General features: G+C 38.1%; 2 protein-coding genes across 3 annotated transcripts; one reads left to right on the forward strand and one right to left on the reverse strand.

The window, feature by feature from the left end:
• Positions 1-9,535: 9,535 nt before the first annotated feature.
• Positions 9,536-16,775, reverse strand: wdr54 (WD repeat domain 54). Of its 2 annotated transcripts, XM_022667555.2 has the most exons (11): positions 16,710-16,775; positions 14,426-14,698; positions 14,038-14,100; positions 13,882-13,948; positions 13,751-13,807; positions 13,499-13,626; positions 12,424-12,524; positions 12,129-12,291; positions 11,962-12,036; positions 11,085-11,251; positions 9,536-9,654 (listed from the first exon to the last, which is right to left on the reverse strand). In XM_022667555.2, exons 2-10 carry the CDS (start codon positions 14,657-14,659, stop codon positions 11,120-11,122), a joined length of 1,020 nt encoding a protein of 339 aa, XP_022523276.1. In that variant the 5' UTR covers positions 14,660-14,698; positions 16,710-16,775; the 3' UTR covers positions 9,536-9,654; positions 11,085-11,119. The 2 variants fall into 2 exon arrangements, with proteins under 2 accessions (XP_022523276.1, XP_007258375.1); XM_007258313.4 differs by lacking the exon at positions 9,536-9,654 and having other exon boundaries at positions 9,688-11,251.
• A 2,103-nt stretch (positions 16,776-18,878) lies between these two features.
• LOC103021460 (uncharacterized protein C2orf81 homolog) lies at positions 18,879-25,862 on the forward strand. Its single transcript, XM_007258314.4, has 4 exons — positions 18,879-19,036; positions 21,741-21,981; positions 22,631-22,816; positions 25,346-25,862. Exons 2-4 carry the CDS (start codon positions 21,748-21,750, stop codon positions 25,547-25,549), a joined length of 624 nt encoding a protein of 207 aa, XP_007258376.3. The 5' UTR covers positions 18,879-19,036; positions 21,741-21,747; the 3' UTR covers positions 25,550-25,862.
• Positions 25,863-26,536: the final 674 nt, after the last annotated feature.

Below are 26,536 nucleotides of genomic sequence, written 5' to 3' on the forward strand. Positions count from 1 at the left end.
TGCTCGTCAAGAAAGTGTTGCAAGGCGCCTAGCGTAGCCGCTGTCTTCTAAATAATTTAATAATCACCCATGTTTTAAATTAATTATTCTAAGATGAATAATAAATGCTTTCATTTAAATTCTTTAAATTAGTTGCTTACCAAGAAGCCACCCATCACGCACTCAGCTTGTACTCTTATCCAAACCATGCTCTTGGAAATCTGAAACGATTTATAAGCCAGTCATTATCATGGGCAAAAAACCATAATGGTCACGGAAAAATGCGCTCTCGACGAATTCAGCTATTAGCAATATTTTTTTTACAATAATGCCAACGATGCCATCTCCAACAACTCCAGCGCAAACTTTTATGCATGTTTATATAATCTAGGCTAAGTGGAAACACGTTGAAGGATGACTTCAGTAAGTCAATGAAATTGTCTGATTAATTTACGGTTTCATTGTCTGATTAATTTACTTTATTTTATCCAATAATGGCTTATTACTACAATGTGTGCGTAAAGGATATCTTAAAAGTTGTAATTTCAATGCATTGCCTCTAAGTATCGCCAAATGACAAAAACGCAATACATACGTACAAAAAACATATGTACGCCTGAAATGAAAGTGCCATGGGGAAACGCACTTTCTCTCGTTTAAGTCACATTTAGTACATCTGACCGTGAGTGTGAAATATGGCGTACGCAATGTTTTTGTGCATATGCACCTTTAATACATGAGGCCCCTGGTGTTGTGTGATTGGAAATAGCTGCACAGTAGCATTGCAAAGGTGGCCACCAAGTTATCACACATTCTTGTAAGAAATTTGTTACCTCCCATCAGAGTCTTTTCAAGGCTTTTGGGATCCCAAACAAAATGGACCACCAACCCAAACCCTTGTTCACACAGTTTGTCATTGCATTCAATTCATAACCAGTGGTTCTCTAGGGGCCCCAGGCCAGCTCGGGGCCCTTAGCAAAGTTATTGATTTGCTTGTCTTGTTGCAATGGGAAAGCCTGCCTCTTTCTTCAAGCACTGTAATACACTATACTCAAATGTGCAAATGTGGGTCAATGAAATGCAGTGACTGATTGTGTGAATATGACATATTGGATCATTCAATAGTCCCTTCAGTGGAGCAGATGGAGCCCTGCTCTCCTTTCTTCTCGCCCACCCCATCTAAGCTTATGATACGGGATATGCACAGCACTCAGAACAGAAGGGGGTGAGTAAGTAACTCTGGGCACTCTAGAGAGGCCCAAAATCTCAAATAAACTGCAAAATAAAATGGACCATGACTCTTTCTCCATCCTCACAGACCCCGATCATTCCCTTCTTCCTGACGCTTTCAGCTTTGGATCTCTTGTTAATGCTGGCCCCTCACGTGCTCTCTCTCTTTATCAATTTCCTTCTGAACTCCCCCAAGTGCCAGACTGCTGAGGCATTAGGCTGCAGATCCACCAGTTTCCAACTCTTCCCAGCAGGCTTAGCTGTAAGGAAGTCTTGAGACAGAAGAATGTAGACAGAACAAGCATCCAGGCTGCTCTGGGTAGTTTGTAGTAAAATTGGACTCGCTGGCTGAGCCACATGTCAAACAGACAATGTATAAATAAAATATCATTAAAGACACATTAGTACTGCAAATATTATTTTATTTATTATTTTATTTTATACAATTCAATTGTATTGTGGTTCATTATAATCATCGTGCATATATTACTGTGGAATTCTACCAACCACAGCTGCCACACTGTAAAATATATGGTACAATACTGGCAGCTGTGGTTTTCTCCAGAATTTCTTTATAAAATAAAATACCAGTTTGGACACGCCTTCTTATTCAATGTTTTCATTGTTTTCAAGTCATCCAGACTATAAAGGAACACATAAGGAATCATTTAGTAACCTAAAAGTGTTAAACAAACCAAAATAATCTGTGAAGCATTTACAGTGGCTTGCAAAAGTATTCATACCCCTTGAACCTTTACACATTTTGTCACCTTACAACCACAAATTTAAATGTATTTTACTGAGATTTTAAGTGACAGACCAACATAAAATAGCACATAATTGTGAAATGGAATGAAAATGAAATGTAAAAAATGTAATCAAATAAAAATCTGAAAAGTGTGACATGCAAAAGTATTAATCCCCTTTATATCAATATTTGTAGAGCCACCTTTTACTGCAATTACAGCTGCACAAGTCTTTTGCACATCTGGAGACTGAGATTGTTGCTCATTATTCTGTATAAAACAGCTCAAGTTCAGCCAGATTGGATGGAGAGTGTCTGTGAACAGCAATTTTCATGTCTTGCCACAGAAGCTCAGTGGTATTTAGTTCAGGACTTCGACTGGGACATTCTAACACATGAATATTCTTTGATTTACAGCTTTTTATTGTAGCTCTGACTGTATGTTTAGGATCATTGTCTTGAAACTCCTTCCCAGTCTCAAATCTTTTGTAGCCTCTATCATTGCACTGCACTCTGCACTGTTTTTACACCCATCCATCTTTTCATCATGTCTGACCAACTTCCCTGTCCCTGCTGAAAACAAACCTTCCCACTGCATGATGCTGCCACCACCATGTTTCACGTTGGGGATGGTGTGTTCAGGATGATGAGCAGTTTTACTTTTCTGCCACATAAACCTCATGAAATATACCTTGTGTAAACATGTATAATGCTCAAAACAGTTATTTTTCTTATTCACATGTTTTTTTCTCTTAACCCAGCAAGGAAAAATGTATGCATTCAAATTAGACACCAAACAAAGCATTACGAAAGCATTACTAAAACTGTAAGTAGCTTTTGTCTTTTAAGGACCAAATCTGAATGTGGATCTGTGCTGGGTCACCAGCTGTGACCAGGGCCAGCATGAGGGAAAAAATCATCAAAAAGCAGGAGGACTCTAATGGTCAGACTTATGAAAAGATCTTGAGATTAATTAATGATTTTTTTATTCACAGGCTTTCAGAGAGAGGGAAAGGCGGCTTCATTTGTGTCTCATTAATAAAAGATGGGAGTGTGTCTGCTGGGTTTTATGAATGGGGTCACTGATGCCCCTCCCATCTGCAAAACACCAAATACACACACTTACTCTCTCTTTCTCACACACGCACATACACACACTCATTCATGCAACTGCACCACAACACACTTTCCAATCATCATAATGAGCCACTTGGGCTTTCTGAGGAGGTAAGGTAACCAATTTAGACAAGGACAAAAGGAAGGGCAAAAAGTGACGCACAATCCTGCTGCATATTAAAATCACAAACAACATGGATAGGCCTAAAGTTCTGACGGCCTAAACTCGGTCTAATAATGCTAAAAACAGTTCTTCAAAACACACCTCAAAACACTCTGAGCCCACTCATGGTACTGGATTTACAATACAATAATTATTATTACATTGCATTGTTTGATAGTTTGTTTGATGCTAAAATTGGAAGGTGGGAAAACAGACGTGTGCTGGAGTGGCATATTTAGGTGTGGGTGACACGAGCAGTCGCCCAGGGCGGTGTCTTGTCAGGGCCGACAATAATTTATTTATTTATTTTTTTTACTAACACTTTAACACACTTTTGGCTGCCGACAATATATATATATATATATATAATTTTTTTTTTTTTTTTTTTTTTTTTTACTAACACTTTAACACACTTTTGGCTAAGTGGCAGGTGCCATTTATTTAAGGCAGTGGTTATTGGCAACCCCCTTTCAGCCAGTTCTAGGGTGTTTTCAGAAGTTTTTAGAATTTTTGTGTTCTCACCATAAAGACGCAAATAAGACGAGGTACGTGCCTTATATAGTCCCCGTTTCCCTACAGCTATTGTGTTATTGTGTCTCCTACTGTCAAACAAGTAGTCTAAAAAATGGATTACCTTCAAGGGAAATATAGGTTTTAAGGTCGTGCAGCCTGTTCAAAGAACATTTACACATTTTTTTTATTTCATTTTACACTTTTACATGCACTTTTGGCAAAGTGGCAGGTGCCATTTATTAGTTGCAGCGGTTATTGGCAACTCCCATTCAGCCATTGGAAGATGACAGTCAGTTAATTGCTATTGTTATTGGCAGCAGCTCATCAGCAAGTGGCGTACGTTAGTGATTAATTTGGAGAGCAAGGCTAGTTTTAAACTTGACCCCTAAGCTTACGACTGTGTGAACTACGATTGAAGACTAAACCTTTCAGCTTGGTGCTGTAGCCTGTGTCGACTGTGTTTAATGGGTGTACACAAAGCACAATCCCTGACCAACACAGTGACATGCTAATACTCTGACATAGGACTGCTCCTATGATGCCTTGCGGTGCCATTTATTTTTATTTGTTTAAAAATTAGGGTTTTAGCTCCACTTTTTGTTTTGCAGATTATAGTTGTGTTAGTTTATGTTCTGAGTGATGTATTTGTGTAGTTCTGTAGAGAAGCAAATTAGAAAGTCTTACATCACCTGTTTCCCAGTTGCAACCATGTTGTTAGTGAAATCTCGTTTAGCTTCTGGTTTTTCAGTTTTGTGCTATTAAAAAAAATTGTCAAATTGTATCGGTCAATTTCAAGAGACATTTGGATTCTAAGGTTGTTTCATTTGTTTTACTTTCTTTTGTTAACGCTTTAACACACCTTTGGAGCACTGACTAGCACAGTGACATGCCTTGCGGTGATTGATTTTCATTTGTTTAAAAATTAGGGATTTAGCTCAATTTTCTGAGACACTCAATGTTCTGAGTGTCGTATTTGTCTAGTTCTGGGATGTTTTCAGGAGTTTTTAGACTTTTTGAGTTCTCACCATAAAGAAACAAATTAGACAGCCTTATACAGCCCCGTGTCCCAATAGGAAGTGTTATTAGTTAATAGTAGTTGGTTTTTGATAATAATTATGTTGTAAGAGTTTGTCAAATGATTTTTTTTTAGGTTTTATTTTACTAGCGCTTTAAACAGTCAGAATGTACATGGCATTAGTGTTATCATGTCACAGTGTGGGTCCATGAATCTTGTTTAAATTGTTGCCTCAATTAGGTCTCTTAGTGAGATGTACAAGATGGAAAGGGTGTGTCTTTAATTTCCTCCACCTTACCATTCTTTATGTAGTGTTCCCGCTACATTCAGGAAAAGGACATGCTTTACACATGCACTAGATGAGAAGCTGAAGTGAAAGTATTGTGTAGAATAACAAGAGCAGCAATGTTCTTTATCCCACTACAGGTCAGAGAACATCAGTATAATTTTGTTCATTAAAAGATGTTAATTGTGGTATAAGTGCTACATATTGCTGCTTTAAACAGAAGCAGTGCTTCTTATAACATTCCATACACTAATCTGCAAAGACACATAAATGGCAATACAGTACAATGTTCTTAATGTCCTGTGAGTAAGTTTCAGAAGAACACTGGGATGGGTTCCTTCTTCCATCAAAGCACCCAATTTATTGCATATGTTTGCTATTATACACAATTACAGCCCTGCACTGAGCTTCCTGAAAAAAGATGATTCCTAAGTAGAAAGCAAGCACCACACTCAACACTTTCTCTACTGGTTAAGATGACTCTAACACTATAAATAAGAGCTATACGTTTCAATATAGCTTTAAATGTGTCATTTTCTGTGGAGACCAAGACTTTTGCACAGTTCTGTAGGTCTAACTAAACTAGAGTGACCAGCTGTGGAACACATTGGCTCAGTATTGAGCGCTATTATATCAGGCTGTGCTTTCTGACAGTCCCCAGCTGCAGTCCCTGAGGCTACAGTCCGCATGGGGGGAAGGACAATATTGAATTTGCTGGATATGTCCGAAACTATGCCCCGTTCACTATGTGGTGCACTATTTTTAGTCTGTTGTTTGTAGTAGTGTTGAAAAACATAGTGGAAAATATCGTACAATTCCCTTAAAGCACAGCTTTGACAGTGTGCAAACTGTGTTAACAAACACGGATCAGCCACAATGTTAAAACCATCTGCCCAATATAATAAACACCCCAAAGTATTCACTTACCATCCCAATTGTTAAATTCAGGTGTTCCAATCACTTACATGGAAACACATGTATAAAATCAAAGAACCTAGGCATGCAGACTGCTTGTACAACAATAGTGAACGAATAGTGAAAGGAGTTCAGTAAATTCTGATGCCACATGTAACAAAAACAAGTCCAGCCATGAAATATTCCACAGTCAACTATCAGTCGTATTATGACAAAGTGGAAGTGCTTGGAAATTACTCCAAACTTCATGTCAACCTTCATATTAGTTCAAGATCACAGTGTAGAGCTTCATGGAATGGCTGAGCAGCTGCATTCAAGCCTTACATAACCAAGCACAATGCAAAGAATTGGATGCAGTGGTGTACAGAATGCCACCACTAGACTCTGGAGTGCAGACTCTGGAGTGAAAAATCATGGTTCTCTGTCTGGCAATCAGATTGATAAGTCTGATTTTGGCGGTCGACAGGAGAAAGGTACTTGTCTAACTGCATTGTGCCAAGGTTTGTAAAGTTTGGTGGAAGGGGAATTATGCTCTGGGGTTATTTTTCAGGAGTTGGACTTAGACCCTCAGTCCCAGTGAAATGATCTACCAATGCTTCAGCATACCAAGAGATTTTGGTGTCCTATTGATTAAGATTTATATGCGTGCAAAGGCAGACAAGCGAATACTTTTGTAAGTATAAGGTATTGTTATTTTTACCTTGTGGCTTGAAAACGGCTTTGACCCACTGACTCCAAAGACTCCACTAGGTCTTTGAAGGTGTCCGGTTGTATATGGTAACAGCAACTTATACTCACTCACTCACTCACTCATCGTCAACCGCTTTATCTGTTAAGGGTCACGGGGAGGCTGGAGCCTATCCCAGCCGGCATCGGGCGGAAGGCAGGTTACACCCTGGGCAGGCTGCCAAGCAGAAAAAAAATATTTTAGAAAATCAAAATCGTACTGTATTTCTAACGCAGATCAAGATCACCATAGCAAACTTTAAGTGTTTGCAACTGTAGGTCAATGTTTTTCGCTAAAATTGTTCACCACATATATGGCAGGAAATTGCGGAAGAGGGAGAGAACGGCGCTCCTCTCTTGTGCATATTCATGAAGCGCATAAAAAACAGGAAGTGTTTTGATTGAGTCAGCCAATCAACTTTTAGTGTGGGCGGGCAGTGTTTTTTTCCCCTCCTGGATGGAATGCGTTTAGGAGCATCATGGGTCCCATCAAAACTCATTTCACCTCTGACTACTCTAAAGTATATCCATGTCTGGTAAAAGTAAAAAAAAACAATGAAAGTGTTGCCCACTGTACAGTTTGTAAAAGTGATTTCAGCATTGCCCACAGGGGACTAAATGACTGAAAAAGGCATGTTGAGGTGTGTTAAAGTGACAATCTACCTGTCCCTATTATATATATATTTTTTTGGACATGGGATTAGGGGGGGTACATCTCTGAAATATTTTTTGTAACTTGGGATGTCTAGAAAACTATGTTATAAAAAACATTAGAAACTGATATTGGATTCTGATAAAGTTTAGCTTGTTTGTTAGTGGTCTTTTATAAGCAACAGCTTTCGATTTTAAAAGCATTCAAAATAAATATTTGTTGAGGATGTTCATGCTTCACTTTCTGGCTTAGGTTCACCACTAGAAACCAACCTACACCCTATTATAATGCACTATGTAGTGAATATAGCTGCTGTCCACAGCCCAGCTATAGAGTTGATTACCTTAACGCACAATAAGCAGTATGATGTTAAAAGCATCCCGCTCGCTCTCCCCCTCTCTCTCACCTCTCTGCTGCTACCAGGCAGCATTACATAACTCCATTAAAGCAGAAGCCATTGGAAGCCATTGAATTTCTCACTCTCTGTACTACTACCACCATCAGTTCCAATAGGCCCCCCTACCCTTCAGATAAGCCGTTCAGTGTTCCTGATGTCCAGTCCCATTCACTCTGTCTCACACACACAAACACACACTTCCAGTGTCAGATAGCACTGGTTGAAGTAAACCAGTCTTACGTAAGTACCGCGGTGTGTTTTTAACATCGGTGCTCAACATCTCCAATCCTGAGGGGCCAATGGACAAAAATATTTGTGGCAAAACAAGGCTAAAGATGGAACAAGTTCAGAACAAAAAAAAAATCCTGTTTTGAATGTACACATGATATTAAAATAGGTTATTTAAGGTTATAGCACTGTCCTCTGAGTCACAACACAGAGATGCAATGTAGCAAAGCCAGTCCAGTCTTAAGTAGTGACATACAGTGCCATGAAAAAGTATTTGGCCCCTTACAGATCACACCCTTAAAAGTGATTGTGTTTTAGTCAGGAGAACTGATATTATCAAGTTGAGTGAACTTAATAGCCAGTACAACTCAATAAAAAATAAAAAAATGCTTATTGAGCCAATGAAAAAAAATTGTTTTAAACCAGCTTTTAGTAAACTACATGTGTCAATGCCCTTTGTACAATGTTTGGCCACACAGCTTTCCCATAGGCTCCTGGCACCATATATTTGCATATTGGGTGTGGCCCTTCCTTTACTTACCATCTTTGTGTTGTCTGTTGCCCAAAGCTACCTTGTCCTAGATATGCGTTAGTGTAATATATACCTTCTGGGCTGCTAGTCTGTAGCACTCCACATGGGCATGGTAGTGGGAGGAAAAGTGGGTCCCGATTATGGAGAGGGCCAATGGAAAATCCTGATTTTTTTTTTCGCTCACATTCCTTGTGTACTGGCATGAATAGAGGTCCACTGACATTGAGCGTGTACAGGGCCTAAAATTTGCTGATATGCCCCTGTATCATAATACCGCATGCCTAGGATAAGGTAGCTTTGGGCAACAGAAAACACAAAGATGGTAAGTAAGGGAGTGGCCACACACAATATGCAAATATATGGTGCCAGGAGCCTTATGGGAAAGCTGTATGAACCAACACTGTAGAAAGAGCATTGACACGTGTAGTATACTAAAATTTTATTCAAATCACTTTTTTTTTTCATTGGCTCAAAACACGTTTTTAAGTTTTCAGGTTAAGGTTCTCTGAACTCATTTTATTGAGTGGTACTGGCCGATAAGTTCAATCAACTTGATAATATTTGTTCTCCTGACTAAAACACAGTGTCTTAACTTAAGTCCAAAGTCAGTGCAGTGTTTTCCTGGAATATCTTACAGTACTTTTTGCTTTCCTCTGCTGACAACTTTTACAGAGATGCAGATTTCATTTTTCAGCAGCTGCCCACACTGCAGAAAGTACCAAAGGCTCTTATATAATATTCTGCTTTTATAAGACACTGATTTTTGGGTTTTCATTGGCTGTAAGCCATAATCATCAACAATAAAAGAAATAAACGCCTAAAATCAATCACTCCATGTGTAATACATTAATGAGTGTCACATTTTGATCTAAATTACTGAAATAAAGTAACTTTTCAATGATATTCAATTTTTTTTAGATGCAGCTGTATACACTCTGCTGCAAAACAGTTCAGTGTCAAGCCAAAGCCTTATTGTAGTAGTTGAGAATGTATGTGGAATCTATTAACCCAACAGCAATCCATACAAAGTCACAATCATTCATGTTACAAAAATAACCCTTCAATGGCATTTGGCAAATTCATATGTAAGTGCTTCTCGTTGTACAGAGGACTGGGACTCCAAATTTCAGTTGTAGTAGCTCCATCTACTGGTGATCCTACAAAAAAGCAACACACACTGTGAAAAAAAATCAGGATGAATGTTTATTGACTTTTATTTATTGACTTATTCTACAATACATTGGCTTCTGAAAATATATAACACTATATAGTGTTGTAACTAATATAACTAATATCATACAGCACCAGAAGTGCTGCATAACGTAAGACAATGAAACTGATTAAGGAAAAATAGACTGTTGCACTCCGACACAGTTACATTCATATTAAATAAATACATTCACGCTGATACAAAGTCAACTTTAGCCTCATAATATTGTATGAAAATATGTATAACTGTCTATTATAACAAAGTAAATCAAAAAAGTACCTAATACTGTATGCTTTAGACATAAAAAAGAACACATACACACACAAACCAAAATCTTATGACCAGCTCAAGCTAATAATATTGATTATTATTTTATAAAAGCAACACATACACTGGCATGCCATGTGTCATGTAACTTCAGGGGATGGCTTGGGAATGCCCACACCTGTATAAGTGAAGTGTTACCATGTGAGCAGACCCTGATGTTGGGTGGCAGATACAGTGCTGTGAAAAAGCATATGCCCCTTGCTGACTGCTTTTGTTTTGTTTTTGGTATACTTACATTTTAGGATTATCAAACAAACTTTAATATGAGACAAAGATAAACTGTACAATCAAGAGCTCTTATTCACAAATGGAGATAACATGGAACACTGGTAATCCAGGTAACCAGGAGTGGCCGGCTTAACTAAATTACTCCAAAAGGGCATGAACAACTCATCCAAGAGGTAGTAAAAGAACCCAGAACAACATGTAAAGAACTACAGAGCTCACTTGCCTCAGTTAAGGTCTGTGTTAATGATTCAATGATAAAAAAAGAGCCTGGGCAAAAATAGCATCCATAGGAAAAAATACTGCTGACCAAAAAACACAAACAGCCCATCTTACATTTGCCAGAAATCATCTCGATGATCACCAGAACTTTGGGGAAAATATTCTGTGGACTGATGAGACAATAGTTTAATTATTTGTCTGATTTTAAATGTTTATTAATCTGAAAAATGTAATATGTTCAAAAGCATAAACAAAAGAAAGGGGCAAATACTTTTTCACAGCACCGTTTATAGGACATTGCATTTCTCAACTTGTAAGAGCATTTAACATACTACTGGGTACTGGGTACTGGGTATACATTATTACAGGAATTACCAAAATTTATATCAGAAAAGAATCCTTAAAACTCTTTTAAGCAAACAAATTTGGCCAACTTATTTGAATGGTAGTAGAAACATGATAATGATGATAATTCACAATCCTCCTTGTACACACAACACATTACAGTACTGCTGATAGACGTGCTCTCTGCACATTTACTGCAATCCAAACACACACCCCAAACTAAAAGCCCTATCATCACATACACACACACACATTGACCTTAAAGTAATGTTGTTCTTAAGTAAAACTCCATCCTAAGCCTGCGTGTAGCGGATGATCTCACTCAAGTCGTAGCCTGTGACCGCAAAAGCATAGCCATCACCATCACAGAACTTAGCTCCGCAGATCTGAGAGTCCGTCACACACTCGTTATACAGGTGCTCGATCTGAACAAAGCAAAAAGAGAAGTTAGATATTAATAATCTGCTTTATTAAAAGAATAAATAGTAAGAATAGGTTTGATTACCTACATACAGACAACATGTAGACTACAAACAATAGTATTTTTCCACATTTTGCCACCTTACAACCACAAACTTAAATGTATTTTATTGAGATTTTAATCATAGACAAACACAAAGTATTGCATAAGTGTGTAGTGAAACAAAAGTGATACATGGTTTGGGTAAAACATTTTAAATATTTTTTCTGTTTTTGGATGATGGATTGATTGTACATTGTGCTCCTTGGGATGCTCAAAGCTTGGGATATGTTTTTATAACCTAACCCTGCTTTAATCTTCTCCACAATTTTATCTCTGACCTGTCTGGTGAGCTCCTTGGTTTTCATGATGTTGTTTGTTCACTAGTGTTTTTTTAACAAACCACTAAGGCCTTCACAAAACTAAGTGACTGCAGACAGTTGATTGCACTAGATTTTATTTAGAGGTGTTAGAGTTTTTTATTTGATAAAAACTTTCAAAACATGTATCATTTTCGTTCCACTTCACAGTTATGAAATACTTTGTGTTGGTCTATGATTTAAAATCCCAATAAATACATTTAAATTTGTGGTGGTAAGGTGACAAAATATGGAAAAGTTCAAAGGGTATGAATACTTTTGCAAGCCACTGTATCCAGACCTATTGACCTCTTACCTCAACATTGTTGGTTTCTGGACTGATAGTTAAATGCCAAACTCGAACCAGGGAGTCCTCAGCAGCAGACAATAGCTTTGAAAAGATAAACACATACTATCACTTTCACATTTTAACAAATTAACAGCATCGCACATGACGAGCGGAATACTGTATGCTTTTCTTACCAGTCCAGTGAAGGGAGCGATGTCCAGTGAGTAGATCCAGCGGGCATGGGCATTGACCTCAGCATGCAGTATCCCAGTGACCCCTTCGTAAAGACGGATCTGTCCTGTGCCGTAGCCAGCGATCACTGTGCCTTTCCACAGCTTCACCGATGAGCAGCTCGTGCTGGGGAAAAGATAATAACGCTGTTTAATATATAAAAACTTTTTTTTGGTTTTCTACCAAGCTGACTCTTCATGTTGAGGCTTTTTTTGTCTAATTCTACTCTTAAATAGGCGCAGCTGTGTTTCCACTTACTCAAATCCTGGGATCTTGTTGAGGAGCTGGAAGTCACCTCCAGACTTCCATACACACAGAGTACCGGAGTCATCAGCGCTCACCAAATCAGCTATACACTCCTGATATAAAGGGAGAAAAAAGGTAAAGGCATAAACACGCTTTATTATATTGAATATATTTTGAATATACAGATACAGTGCTGTGATAAAGTATTTGCCCCATACATATTTCTTTTGTAGTTGCTTTTTTATCATACTTAATTTTTTTAGATGAATAAACAATTTTTAATATCAGACAAAGACAACATAAAATGATAATTTCATTCATTAAGGGAAAAACCGACCTGACCTAATAACTTGCTTTTTCCATCCTGCAATTAAGCGTTTGCAATAACTGGCAATGAGTCTTTCACATCTCTGTGGAGGACTTTTAGCCCCTGCTTCTTTGCAGAATTGTCTTAATTCAGCCAATTGGAGGGTTTTTAAGCCTGAATGACCTTTGACTTGGTCACTCCAAAACCTTCATTTTCTTTTTTTTTTTTAACCATTCAGAAGTCGACCTTCGGATCATTCAGAAGTCTGCTTCGGATCATTGTCTTGCTGCAGAACCCAAGTACGCCTGAGCTTAAGGTCACAAAATGATGGTCTGTTCTGGGTTTTATAGGACCTTCTGGATAAGTTGTCCATACCCTTTTGAAGTAATTTCAGCAGGCTGGTCACTCCTGCGAAGGTTCAGAAGTGTTACATATTATCTCCATTTGTGAATAATAGCTGGAGTCTCAAAGGCCTAGAAATGACTTGCTAAGTTTTTTCAGACTGATAGATGTCAGTGACTTTGTTTTCTCATCTGTTCTTTGATTTCTTCAGATCAGGGCATAATGTGTTGCTGTTTGAGATCTTTTATTCTGCTTCATGTTGTCAGACATGTTCTTTTTAAATGATTCATTTATTCTACAGGTCTGTCAGTAATCAGGCCTGGTTGTGGTTAGTAAAATTGGACTCAGCTTTCCAAATAAATGTGGTTAATCACATTCTTTTTCTATTTACTCAGCAGTTCTGCTGATGCCTATAAGTATGTGAGTACTGATACTTACCATACTCCCAGAGCACTCTGAAGCCATGTCTGTGATTGGCTCTGTATGTTCCTCCAGCACCTCAGACAGTGTGATGTTGCTTCCCTTACTAGGAACATCAAATACCAGCACTGAACCAGAAGATACCCCTAAATGGAACAGAATGGGAACACAGAATGCACTGTTATGAGCTGATAGCACAAACAATGGACATAAACATTTTATTTAGTACTTTAAATAAGAAATATGGGGTGTTGCTTCAGCCACACTTACCTACACATATGTATTTATCCCTCACTGCAGCAATCCCTCGTGCAAAGACTGCTTGAGCTGAGATAGAACAGATGGTTTTAGTATAACATACACATACAGAAGCCCTCAACAAGCACTGAGTATGATCTCACCTGTCGGAGTCTCTGGAGTGTCGAGTGCATGCCAGTACACCATAATAGATCCATCGGACTCGTACATCTATTGCATAAATACAGAACTCAGGTATAAATAAAGTATGGCATGATACTTTTTTTGATGTTAATGTGACTGTATATATGTAGACCCACCTGAATTCCTTTCTGAGACGTGAGAACAAGAAGGTCTCTGGATGGTAGGACACACCATGCAGCCTGCATACAACAGACAATTGGACAGAGACATTTATCTCTTTATTGATGGTACTAGACTGGCCTGGTCAATATAATATAATAAAGGTGGACAATATGACAATGTTTCATTGTTAAATGAAATATAAATTTGCTTAATTTTTTTAGCTTTACAAGGAAAACACCAGGATAGCAATGCTAACAAATACTGGAGTATTAGGCTGTTACAAATCTCATATAATCTGTCTGACTGTGGATTGAGTCTAAACCCTTAAGAAAGTATTTTGTAACATTTTTCAGTCTGATGAGCATCAGTAATTATTTTTCGGAGATCCTCACAAATATGTACCTGCATGATGAGTGAGGAGCTGGTGGCCACGTTGCCCTCTTTGGACTGCAGCTGTCGATGTGAGTAGTTCAGTCCATCCCAGGAGGCGCTGACCATGTTGACCACGTTGGCATGGACCACTGTGAAATAGGTGAGGCAGCGGGGGGCAATTCGCAGGACGCTGAGGTTGTTGTAGAGGGCAGACGCGCTGCTCTTGATCTGAATGCTCTTCTCTTTATGATACATTTTTGCCATTTCTGTGCATACAATTATTATGCTCCTCCACAGTGATGTCTGCAACACACAATTTTGTTATTATGTGTGAAATTCCAGTGTCTCATATACAGTATGCACAGGTTATATTAGAAGTCAGATTCTATGGTCAAATAGTTAACATGTTGGCACACAGAGAGGGCAGCCTTGACATAAAGTTCCATCCCATAGGATCGGCATCCCTGGCTAATGCGCCCTTGAACAAGGCACCCAACCCCAATACTTATAATTTTAATATGTATCTTTTAGAGTTATCTGTGTGTATGTGTCTTTTTTCTAGTTATTATGATGAAAGTGTACATGTGCCGTGTGAAAGTGTGTAAATGCTGCAGTAGAGAATGCAGTAACACCATCTGTTCCAGTACTGCTTTACTACAAATAATATATGACATTTATATGATACTTCCAGTGTTTTTTTACAATATACTTTTTTTGGTTTGTAGTTTTTGGTTCATTTTTTTTGGTTCATTAAAAGAATGCTGTATTCTGTCTGTAATGCACAAAAAAACACTATCTTAATATAAAGTCTATATAAAAATAAATCCAATTTACTAATTTATTTCTTCCTAAACATGATAAAAAGTGTTCTTAATCACAGCATTAGTAAAAAATAGTTTGTATTACTTTGCCTGATTTGTTCTGAAGGGCTGGCATGCCCTAATGTCTAAGTTTCTGATTTTTTTTGGTCCAGTGCAGTGGGAGGGCTAAATTACTGTTTCACTTGGTGCTTTATGATCTTTTCTGATGGACATCAGGTCTCAGATAGTGTTCTGTGCAACAAAACATCTGAAAAAAGAATCAGCATGATGTCCATTGTAATTGACGCAGGGTCTGAAAGGGTTCATTTTGACCAGTGTTGTATATCCTCTTGAGACCCAGTGTGACCCTTTGGCCTCATATGGAGACACTGCCCATACCATTTAGTGGTCACAACATGAAAACATTACACTAAATTGGTTGAAAACCAATTGTTGGGAAGCCCAGTCAAAGGGGTTTACAGCCATTCCAGACAAAAACATGGGCCAGGTAAAAAATGATCCTCCACTTTTATGTTTGAAATTAGTTTATTCTATTTTTGTAGAAAGCTAACATTTAGTTGTTGCACTAATTTTGTCCTCCTGATCGAAAATGGAAAGGGTCTTTTTTTAAATGTTAAAATAAACCACCGTCCCCACATCAGGACACTGTTTTTTTTTTTTGTTCTTTTTTTTTTTTTGCAAAAATGACTTCCTGTACAAGGACAAAGTTTAGTTTTTATACTTCTTAGGTCCTAGTAATCCCAAATACCTAGGAGAAAGTAAAAAATGTCAGGCATATGTCCAAATCTCAGGAGGATATCAAATTATTAAGACATCTTCTCATTAAATGTTTTTCCCCCCAAAACTACAGGTATTAAAACAGTGTATCCTGGTTTTGATAGAGTAGCTGGCTTCAACTAGATTTTGGAGCAAAGCAATGTGAGGGGTTTTGATTGTTGGATGATCACAAACCCTCCTCATCCCCAATTTAAAAATATTCCAGAGACCACTGCTCCATAGCTCAATGCAAGGGGGCTTTATACCCCTTTAAATGACTGGCTTGGGATATAATACCAATGGGTATGTTTATCTGCACAGAGTCCTATTCTATTGGCAGTAGCTCTCTAAAGGAACTATCGGCAGCTTAAAGTGCCTGAATTCATTCATTACAAGCTCACTGATTAACAGCCAACGGTATTAGGTAAGTTAGCTAGTCAGGTTAACTATTTAGCTAGCTTCCTAAAGCTGCTGCTTAAAAAATAATTAGGTTGAAAAACACACTTTAACATTGGCCAGCTAGATAGCTAACTAGCAACAAAGCTAAGCTAACTAGCTAAATATACAGGAGAAAAACGAGCACACAAGCATTTCACAGCTAAACGGCCAGTTTTCCAATAAATGAAATAGCGTTTAATGGCACTAACATATTAGTAATTGCTGTCAGCCGAAAGGTAGCGATAACTGAGGGCCAGAACGACCGATTTACACTCGCTAACAATCGCTAAAGCTCTTACCACCTCGCGTCCTCTGCAGCCATGGTGACGGCAACGGCAACGCAGCGAAGAAGTATCTGCGCTCCAATCTGTAGACTTGTGTACTTACTAGGACCCCTAGCTAGTGCTTAACCAATAAGAGACTAAATATTGATACAAAATCTAAAATTAAATCTGCTAATTCATGTTTTTGTGATAAGAAGAGCACATGACTAAATCAATTAATGAAAAAACATTTTATCAAATTTATTGTTAATGATTATGGCTTACAGACAATGAAAACCCAAAAGTCAGTGCAGGGGCGTAGCATCAAATTCTGGGCCCTGTACACGCTCAATGTCAGTGCGCCCCTGTCCATGCCAGTACACAAGGAACGGGAGCAAAAAAAAATCTGGATTTTTTTTATGGGCCCCTCTTCCTACTCGGTCCCTGGATGCTCAGGTCCACTTTTCCCCCCACTACCACGCCCATGTGGAGTGCTACAGACAAGCAGCTCTCCAGCCCAGAAGGTTGATGAACAAACTTGCAGAACAGTAGATCTCAAAGCAAGATGAAAGAAGAAAAAATAAATACACAGCCCAAGTGGGTTCGAAAACAGGTGGAAAATGAAAACGGCTGGGAAACGGAAACTGGCGGAGAATGAAAACGGGCGGAGAATGAAAACGGGTGGGATATGAAAACGGGCGGAAAAGGAAAACGGTTGGAAAACAAAAACGGGTGGAAAACGAAAACGGGTGGAAAACGAAAACGGGTTGTTTCCCACTAATATATTCAATTACAATTCACTAGTATGTTTGAATGAGCTAGTTTTATACTAGCACTAACCCAGCACTTCTACATACTGTAAATAAGATCAGACGAATAAACACACATGCACACTGTCCTGTGTTCCCCTAATGTAAAAATAATAATAATAAAACCAACGTAACATCTACGAAACTAATTAATAGTATTAGCAAAATGAAAATGTGTCTATTATGAACTTACTTTCACGTTCGTGATTGTTTACTTGACTCCGAAAGGCGAGTGAGTAAAACCGGATGGGGAAGAGTCCGATCTGCTTCAGACCAATGAAAACACGACGTAGGAAGAGTTGGATCAGATCCAGCACCACCCCCTGGACTTGTGGTTCTGCAGCGAGGGGTACTTGGGAAAAAACTCGACTCAAGAGTAAGGGAGGGACAATTAATGTGAGAGAGAAAAGTCAGGTAATTACCCACTCTGGCCTGTAGATGGAACCAATTCACTATTCATTATTTTCTTAAATCCACTGGCTGTTTACGGGTGCTGGAAGTTGATTCCGTGATTTGCACTACCCTACTGGAAATTCACAGCTACTGTATATATCACGTTATATCGTGATATGCATCGTTTCAGTGCTTGCTAATCGATATAATTATATTAACCTAAATCAGAGCGTCATCTGAAGCCTATTTTAAAGCGAATAGGGAAATGGTGTATTGGTCGGGTATTGCGACTGGCAAAAACACCTGAGATTTTTAGTTTCTAGTTAATTATTATGATAATAATTCAGAGATAATTATTTTGAGAAAAAAATCCATGTATCCCTCCCTGTTTAACTGAGTTTACAAGCATATGTAATTAAAATTGTTTAATTATAAAATATTACTAAACATATCTCCCTTCCCTGCTGAACAAAAACAGGTAGTTGCTGTCAACATAAGGTATGGTTTTGTTAAGAGAGTGGACAGGCAGCTTCTCCAAGTGCCCTGTAGGACACACTCTCCAAAATCATCAACGTTTTCAGAATTTAAGTAACTTATTTTACTGCAGAGAAAAAGGCTTTTATATCATCTTACAGCTCAAGGCCTGATAAGAAGATACAATTTAATACATTTAAAATTATTTTTTGCCATTTTAAACTTTACAACTGGGATATAACATTTAATTTAGTAACTAGTAAAGTAAAACTCACCAGAATCGGTGGAAAACAGTCATTAAATAAATATATATTTAGTTACTGTACGGCTCACCGGCTCTGAGCTGGTAGTTTAACCAACAGTTCAACCCCTCTGGCCCTGATTCTACCTCATGGAGGTATAAAATTATTATAATTTTACTAGATATTTAGTTTACTAGATAGTTAGTGCACAGGTAAAGACGGATAATACGCCGATTGGAGCACAACCAGGATTCTCTGAGGCGGGCGAGCGGCCGGGGGGCGTGGCCTGAGAGAAAGAGGCTTGAGTTACCAGGCAACTAACATTTCCTCAAATGTAGTGTAGGCTTCATACAGTTAGACTGACTCAGTTTTACTCAGTTTAATATTTAATTTCAGTAAACTGCACACTTACACCGGATTACAGACACAGAAGAGCACACTCGAGGTAAGTAACTAAGTGAGTAAGTGAGTGAGTTCAGCTAAGTGCTGCTGAATCTGCCGCAGAGCTAACCTGAGCTAACGTTAAAGATCCGCTCATAATATCAGACTCTCTATCCCGGTAAACAAAAATCATAAACATCTGAATTCAACTAAACACACAGAAATCTTACATAATACGCTGTCTGTATTCCGTAAAAAGTGGTTTATCCATTTAACCTACAGAATACTTCAATTTAGGGCTGGGAGGGTACTTGAATTAATGTGATTTGAGTCTGTTTAATGTTTTAATGCGAGATTGTACATCTTTTCATATATAACCTGTGAGAAGGAATCTCAGTAGATAGATATTTGCTTCTGTCAGAAACCTGTAAAGAACTCTTTTATGTACCTGTCATTTTCATATTTTACACTTTTCCGTAAAATATGCCGAAATGCAAGGAGTTTATATTTGCACCATGTAATATTAACGCTGCGCATGTATGGTGGAAGGGGGATGCTTTTTATTGGTAAAAAAAAAAAAAAAGTAGAAGAAGTACAGATAAAAAATGAAGTTGTAATGTAACTAAAATCTAAATTGTAATCAAGCAACGCTCATATATTTAAAGAATATTGAGATTCATTTTAACAATATCAATTTAAAAGCAGTTTTTAATATTCTTGGTAATATGACAAAACATTAAATTATTATTTACTTTTCAAGAGTATAGCACTGCAACAAAATTAATGTAAATGTTATATTTACAAAAACTATAACAGCTTAATAGTCAAAGTCAAAGTGGTTTTTATTGTCATTTCAGCTATATACAGAGTACACAGTGAAACGAAACAACGTTCCTCCAGGGACCATGGTGCACATAAACACAGTGTAGACAGAACAATAGTGCAACAGTACAAAAGTGCAGACAGACAATACAACACAATACAGACAAAGAATAATAAATAACAAGACAGTGTGCAAATTATGCAGTGTGCAAAAAGTGTGCAAAAAAGACCAGTGAGGTAGTAATTACCTCTATTACACAGTGTGCAATAGAGTCCAGTGAGGTAGTAGGGTTTTTAGTGCTTTCCATTTTCTGGGGTAAGTGGGGTAAGAGTGTGTGTGCATGTACAGAAAAACCATCAGTTCAGTCTCTGCAGTTGAGGAGTCTGATGGCTTGGGGGTAGAAGCTGTTGCAGAATCTGGTCGTGCTGGACCGGATGCTGCGGTACCTTCTTCCCGAAGGCAGGAGGGAGAACAGTTTGTGTGAGGGATGGGTGGGGTCATTCACAATGCTGGTTGCTTTGCGGATGCTGCGGGTGGTGTAAATGTCCGTGATGGAGGGGAGAGAGACACCGATGATCCTCTCAGCTGTCCTCACAATACGCTGGAGGGTCTTGCGGTCAGAGACGTTGCAGGTCCCAAACCAGGCAGTGATGCAGCTGCTCAGGATGCTCTAAATGGTCCCTCTATAGAAGAGTGTGAGGATGGGTGGAGGGAGACAGGCCTTTCTCAGCTTCCGGAGGAAGTAGAGACGCTGCTGGGCTTTCTTGGCTGTAGAGCTGGTGTTCAGGGTCCAGGTGAGGTTATCTGCTAAGTGGACACCAAGGAACTTGGTGCTCTTAACAATCTCCACAGAGGACCCGTCGATGTTGAGTGGAGAGTGGGTGTGTTGTGCTCTCCTGAAGTCAACAACCATTTCCTTTTTCCTTTGTAATACATTCAGCAGAAACAAAAACGTAAACCTAAACAGTAGTTTAACTTACCAAGAAAAAGATTTTGTATAAACTTTTGTATAAGTGCAGCAAATTTAGTGCCTACATGTAAACTGAAAACAAACAATTAAAAATCAATACAGTAAATGGCAAAAAAATACAAACTAGACTGCTTTCACAATAATGATATCACAATATTGTGGCAAAAAGTCTGGTGATATAATCGTGTATAATACGATATAGCACACCCTTACCCCTGTCCTGCACATTTAAATATTTTCCATGCTCCCCAAACACCTGATCCATTTAATCATCTAAAAGTTGAAGGTAAACTAGCTAGCTATATGTCCAAATGTTACATGCTACACAACATCCAGATGTGCAAAAGTGTTATCACAAGTCGTGCAGTGTCAAATTAAAATAAATAAAACTTTTTTGCCACTTGAAACAAAAAGAAAATATACACTCTTCTAATTTATTTTACATATAATTTCTACCAAATGCAGGTTTTAACTAATATCATTACAGGGGATATTGTATCAATGATTAAATATGTTGAAGATCTTTGTACTTTTTAATATTGCAATATTCATATCACAATTTTCCAAAATTGTTCAGCTTTAATATAGTGTACACCCCTTTACGGAATGCATTATACTACTTCAAGTTGCATCTACTGCTAATACACATGTAAAAATGCACCTTTTTTATATTTATGCAATATTACATCACATTCTGTGCCACTGTCCTGTGACATCAGTTCAGTGTGCAGTAGCATTAGCTTAATTGTAGCATTATTCTTATAACGACTCTCGATCCCGTGAATCAAAGGATATAGCGATGTTCAGGAAAATAATCTACACAGAATAAAACCTACAGGTTCTAAACCTTTATTTGCCACACAATGTGATAGAGGTGATTTGTTTTGTGCTCTTTGCTATGGTATGTGCGTGTGTATGTGTTTGTGTGTGTCTGTGCGTGCACAAAACCTTCATAACCTGTGTCCTACTTTTTAGAAAAAAGATGTCACGTGCCACATCCAAGAGCCGGAGTGAAAAGGGACGGGTCACATCTGCTCAGCCCCCGCCTCCCCCTCAAACACCAGAAGATGTGGACGTAGTCCCTGGTAAACTCACCCAGACTGAGTGGATGTCCATGATATCTCAGCAAGAAGGAGAGGACATTGTGGCAGAAATTGTGGAAGAGCTTATGAACAGAGTGATGGAGAGGTGTCGTAAGGTGGACATTGATAATCAGGTAATCTCTCAATGGGAGAAGGTTTTTGTTCTGAAGACATCTGTAACAATAATACCTTAATACTAGGGATACAAGAAGAATTTGGCAACCAAAAATCTCAATCTAAACGTGTCATTTAAGCAAAAGTGGCGGCAGGCCCAAATGACACAGACAGTCTTTTGGTAAACAAAGTTGCCTAGCTTGAAAAATTTCAACTTAGCTAGCCACAGTGGCTAGCTACATGTGACTTTAGTAGCACTGCTGTGGTAAATATATGACTAAAATAGCACTGAGATTTAAACAGCATGGCTTGAGTGAATTTATTATTGGAAAGGCACCACTGAGGTAAATTTGTGGTTAGAATAGCCCCATTCTAAATTTGCACTACTTAAGTAAATTTATACCAATATAGCACTGCTGAAGTTAAAAGTGTAACTAAACAGCACTGCTAAATATTTTTTTGATTAGAATAACCCTGTTCAGTTCAGTGGTGAAACAAATGACCATTTAATTCAAACTATAGAAAAAATGCATATTCAGTATTTGGCTTTGTTCAGTTTCAGATTTTCATTGTGGTGCATCCCTACTCAATAGCTTGCACATGTAGTGTGTAGTATATTCCATAAAGACATTGGTGTAAACATTCATTCCAAACTTTCTGCTCTGCCAGCTGGTGCCTTTCACTGTGGCTTGGGCGAAGGATGCCATGCTCCAGGTGGTAAAGTTGCAGTACCTGATGCGCGATGAAGGTGACGGAGAGAACACAGTCGTGGAGGATGAAGAACCTACACCTTCTACAATAGATTCTTGGGCTGAAGGCTGTGTGCCGATTATCAGAAAACCAGCTCAATCACAGGTAAACACTGACTTACACTGTATGTTTAAATGTTTGTGGACACCTTATGTAATGAATGCATTCAGCTTCTTGGTGCTAATTTAAAATGTAATATCCTATTGTGTCCTGATGACAGGGGTCGAGGTTCACTTAAACGGCTTATTCCTTCGTTTGTTCATTCATTTTAAAATGTCTAGTTATGCTGTTTTTTTTTTTGTGAAAAAAGGTGATCCAGTGTTTCTGTATAAGCCTTGCAAATTTCCCCATTATGGGAATAATAAAGTATTATCTTATCTTTATTTCACTGAATTAGTGGTCTCTGAAGAAAGACAGAATTTCGGCTCTGCTCATGAATATTCATTCATGCAAACATATCGCCTCTGATTGGTTAACAGCACTGCAGCAGAGAATGTGACCTGCCTCCCCACACAGTCAATTTTGCAGCTCTAAAACTCAAAGGACAAAATGTTTTCAGAAATACAGTCTTAGTTGTAAAGATATAGCACTGAGTGCTAGGTAAAGTTAAGCATTAAACTTCGCTTAATGTCAGAGAGTGGTGTAGCTCGCATTCCTGGACGAGCGATTCCTGGGTTTAGCTCTGTCTGTGGGCAGTCCCGAACTAAGCTGGCTGAGGCGATGAACTCACGAGTTGACGTAGACACAGTGCTTTTTTTGATTGTCTTGTTTTTCTGATAATTTTATTTTACTAGCTTTTGCAGACAATAGAGGTTGAGGAAGAGTTTCATATGCAGCATAACTCTGACAGAACTGTTGTATTTTACAAAGAACAAGAAAATGGATTTTAGCGGAAGGAGACCTTTGAACCATAGTACGTGTAGGAAAGTCTTTATTTTGGATATGTTTTACTTCATCAGTCGTTCATAGATGGCACTAAAGCCCCATAGTTGAATGTTATTTTCTATGTGTTAGCTTGTGTTTGTCCCTGATGGTCTTTTGAAGTTCCCTCTTGCATTCAGCAGAGCTGAAAGCAGCTGCACTGTTTGTTTTTGTGGCAAATGCTCTATAATCCACAGTTTGCAACTATAACTCTCTAATAAGTCATATTGTGGTAATTTAGAGGGTTTCATATGTTTCTGCTTGGTTAGATGTTTTATCCTTTTTCTCTATGATAAATCCTAGTACTGAACACAAGTAATTAGCAGAGTGAACTGCAGGAGTTAAATTGAATGATATTGTGTGTATGTTAATCCTATGTTGATATTTGGCACTGTTTGACTACCTACGTTTATTGTTAGAGCTTTATGTGAGTAATTTGCACTAACTTTAGTCAATGTAAGAAATGTTTCAGGTGCTGTTTATATGTTTTAGACAGACACAGTATACACATTTTCATATATTTAACTTGTGTTCACAGCCATGACATGACCATACCTGCTACATAAGCAAGCTAATGTAAAGTGCCTTGTACTCAACACCCAATCCAATTTCACCCTACCCATACCCCTCTTTTGCATGTGCACGCCAAGTGGTAGGGCTGTTCCAATTCTTGTTAGGCTGGAGGGGTAGGGGGAAGGGATAGAGCTTGTTAGCCCTTCAAACGTAGTTTTTTCAGATGCACACTTCAAACGAAGGGGTATGATAATCACTGGTAAGATGGCAACACAAAGTGATGCTCAGCACTATTTTACCAGAGTTTAATGTGTAGTTTCAATGTTTTATGGCCACATTCTTCATAACAAGCTTAAAAAAAGATTCCTAGTAGTTTGTCTCAGTAGTTAGCTAGCTAGCTAACTTTCCCATTCCACCTTAAATGATGCAACAGACGGCAGAAGCTTTTAAGGGCGGAAAGGAAAAAATAAATAAAAGCTAATTCCAGCTCCCCATCACAGAGGGATTAAGGACTGGATAATAATGATTAATTTCTACACTTATTATAATTAATTTCCCCCTTTCTGAAGACATACAATGCCCTAAAATTAACTAATTAACCAGCAGCTCGGTTACTGAACTTCTGATGTCGTATTGTGTGCTTGAAGGGTTGTCCCAATTCTTAGAGTGAGGATTTCCCCCCTTCCCCCTGGAACAGACTAAGGTTTACACTCAAAAAGAAGTAATAGGGCCAAGGGGTGAAATGGGATTGGGCCCAAATTGACTATTAAAGATCTGTTGGATGAGCATCTCTCTGAGCCCTGCTTTCTTACAGGAGCCTCCTGTTTCTAAGACCTACCAAGCTAGCACCCCCAGAGTACCCACTCTACTTTAGTACTGCTCTGTTCCATCTGTAAGCTTTTAGAAAACATACAAAATAAATGCAGAGCATGGACAGAGGGGTGCATTCATATCTGTAGCTACATTTAACATTGAAAATAAAAAAGACTTGACTTAATTAAGTTCAGAAAGCTCTTTTTTTAATGCCCTGAAAACAGTAAAGCAGGTGTCCCAAAACTTTTTGGCTATATTGTGTCGAATATGATATGTTGTTCAATGTCACAAAGCATACTTATGTTTCTGCTGTACTAACTTGTGTGTTTCTCAGTCATACCAATGTTATGTTTTGTGTAACACAAGTTTAATTTCTTATTCTTTTAGCTGGGATGTAAGCTGGATGGACAGGATGCTGACATTGTAGATTCCCAACAAAACCAGAGTAGTCTGTCAATGAAGGAAACAAAAACTCGTCAAAAAGAACCCAGAAGAGATAAAAAACAAAGCAGCAGGGCTGTGAAGCTCATCCCTGCAGCTCATGCTAAACTGGAACTGCAAAGAAAACCACATCCACCTGACACATCTTAATAAAACAAGCCTTCAGAACCTTTTAAAGAACCGTGCATATTGAAGGTTAGAGTGTCCTAACTAGAGAACCACACCAAAGTGAGGTTCTTCAAGCCCATGGCCTCAGCACATCCAATCAGCATGGAGAATGATTATTGAGAAAATTGTTTTCGGAGGAATAAGAGCCATACTCTTTTGGAGATGCTGCCTGTTACACAAACTGCATTGTTTATTAGGAAGCTCATAAGAACCATTTTGTTCTTTGTGTGTTTTAACAACATGGATTGTTACTGTAAAAGCATTACTATTAAAACATAAAATGCCAAATGTACAATCTGCTTCTATTATTTATTAAAATGTTCTACAAAGAACCATACACAATTATTTTTAGTGGAAAGATGATTGAAGCAAACATACCAGGCAGAACACTTAACACATAAAAAACTACATAAGCTTCCAAATCATTATCTGAGTCGGAAAGGATCTATATTTTTATATTTTGCTAGAAATGCGTTAAAAATGTATAGAAGTTACAGTGGTGTTTGGAAGCAGATATCAAACGTGTGAAATGCTTCAAGTTCAGAAACAGAAACATACGGTTATAATACCAAAATAATGCCAAAAGTCCTAACTAGGACTGGACAATAATTGAGTACAAATTTATATTGAAAAATGAAATGTTTTAATAATGCTGATATGATTTTTCTGATGTCAATTAATAAATAATTATTAACAGCCTTTGTCACTGACTGAAGTTCATTACAAGGCACGTTACATAAAATGGCAAATTAATAAAATAAGTTCACACAATTGTTCTGGGCATCCTCTGCACTTTTTTTTGTAGCTTTTATTTTATTCATATTAATATCAGAATTATATTGTAGCAACAGAAATTAATAAATATATTGTGATCCACTTTACCAGTCAAACGTTTGGAAACATCTTAAAGCCAGTGTTTTTTTTTTTTTCATTATTTTATTGTATTGCATTGTAGATTAATACTAAAGT

Source organism: Astyanax mexicanus, chromosome 22, assembly GCF_023375975.1.
Source record: "Astyanax mexicanus isolate ESR-SI-001 chromosome 22, AstMex3_surface, whole genome shotgun sequence".
NCBI classification, from domain to species: Eukaryota; Metazoa; Chordata; class Actinopteri; order Characiformes; family Acestrorhamphidae; genus Astyanax; species Astyanax mexicanus.

Excerpts from the sequence above, each read along its gene's own strand:
- wdr54 (XM_022667555.2), bottom strand. The coding sequence starts at position 14,659 with ATGGCAAAAATGTATCATAAAGAGAAGAGCATTCAGATCAAGAGCAGC. Across the intron at positions 13,627-13,750 it reads GGATAAATACATATGTGTAG|GGGTATCTTCTGGTTCAGTG; the intron begins GTAAGTGTGGCT and ends TGTTCCATTTAG. Across the intron at positions 11,252-11,961 it reads CAGAAACCAACAATGTTGAG|ATCGAGCACCTGTATAACGA; the intron begins GTAAGAGGTCAA and ends TGCTTTGTTCAG.
- LOC103021460 (XM_007258314.4), top strand. The coding sequence starts at position 21,748 with ATGTCACGTGCCACATCCAAGAGCCGGAGTGAAAAGGGACGGGTCACA. Across the intron at positions 21,982-22,630 it reads AGGTGGACATTGATAATCAG|CTGGTGCCTTTCACTGTGGC; the intron begins GTAATCTCTCAA and ends CTGCTCTGCCAG. Across the intron at positions 22,817-25,345 it reads GAAAACCAGCTCAATCACAG|CTGGGATGTAAGCTGGATGG; the intron begins GTAAACACTGAC and ends TTATTCTTTTAG.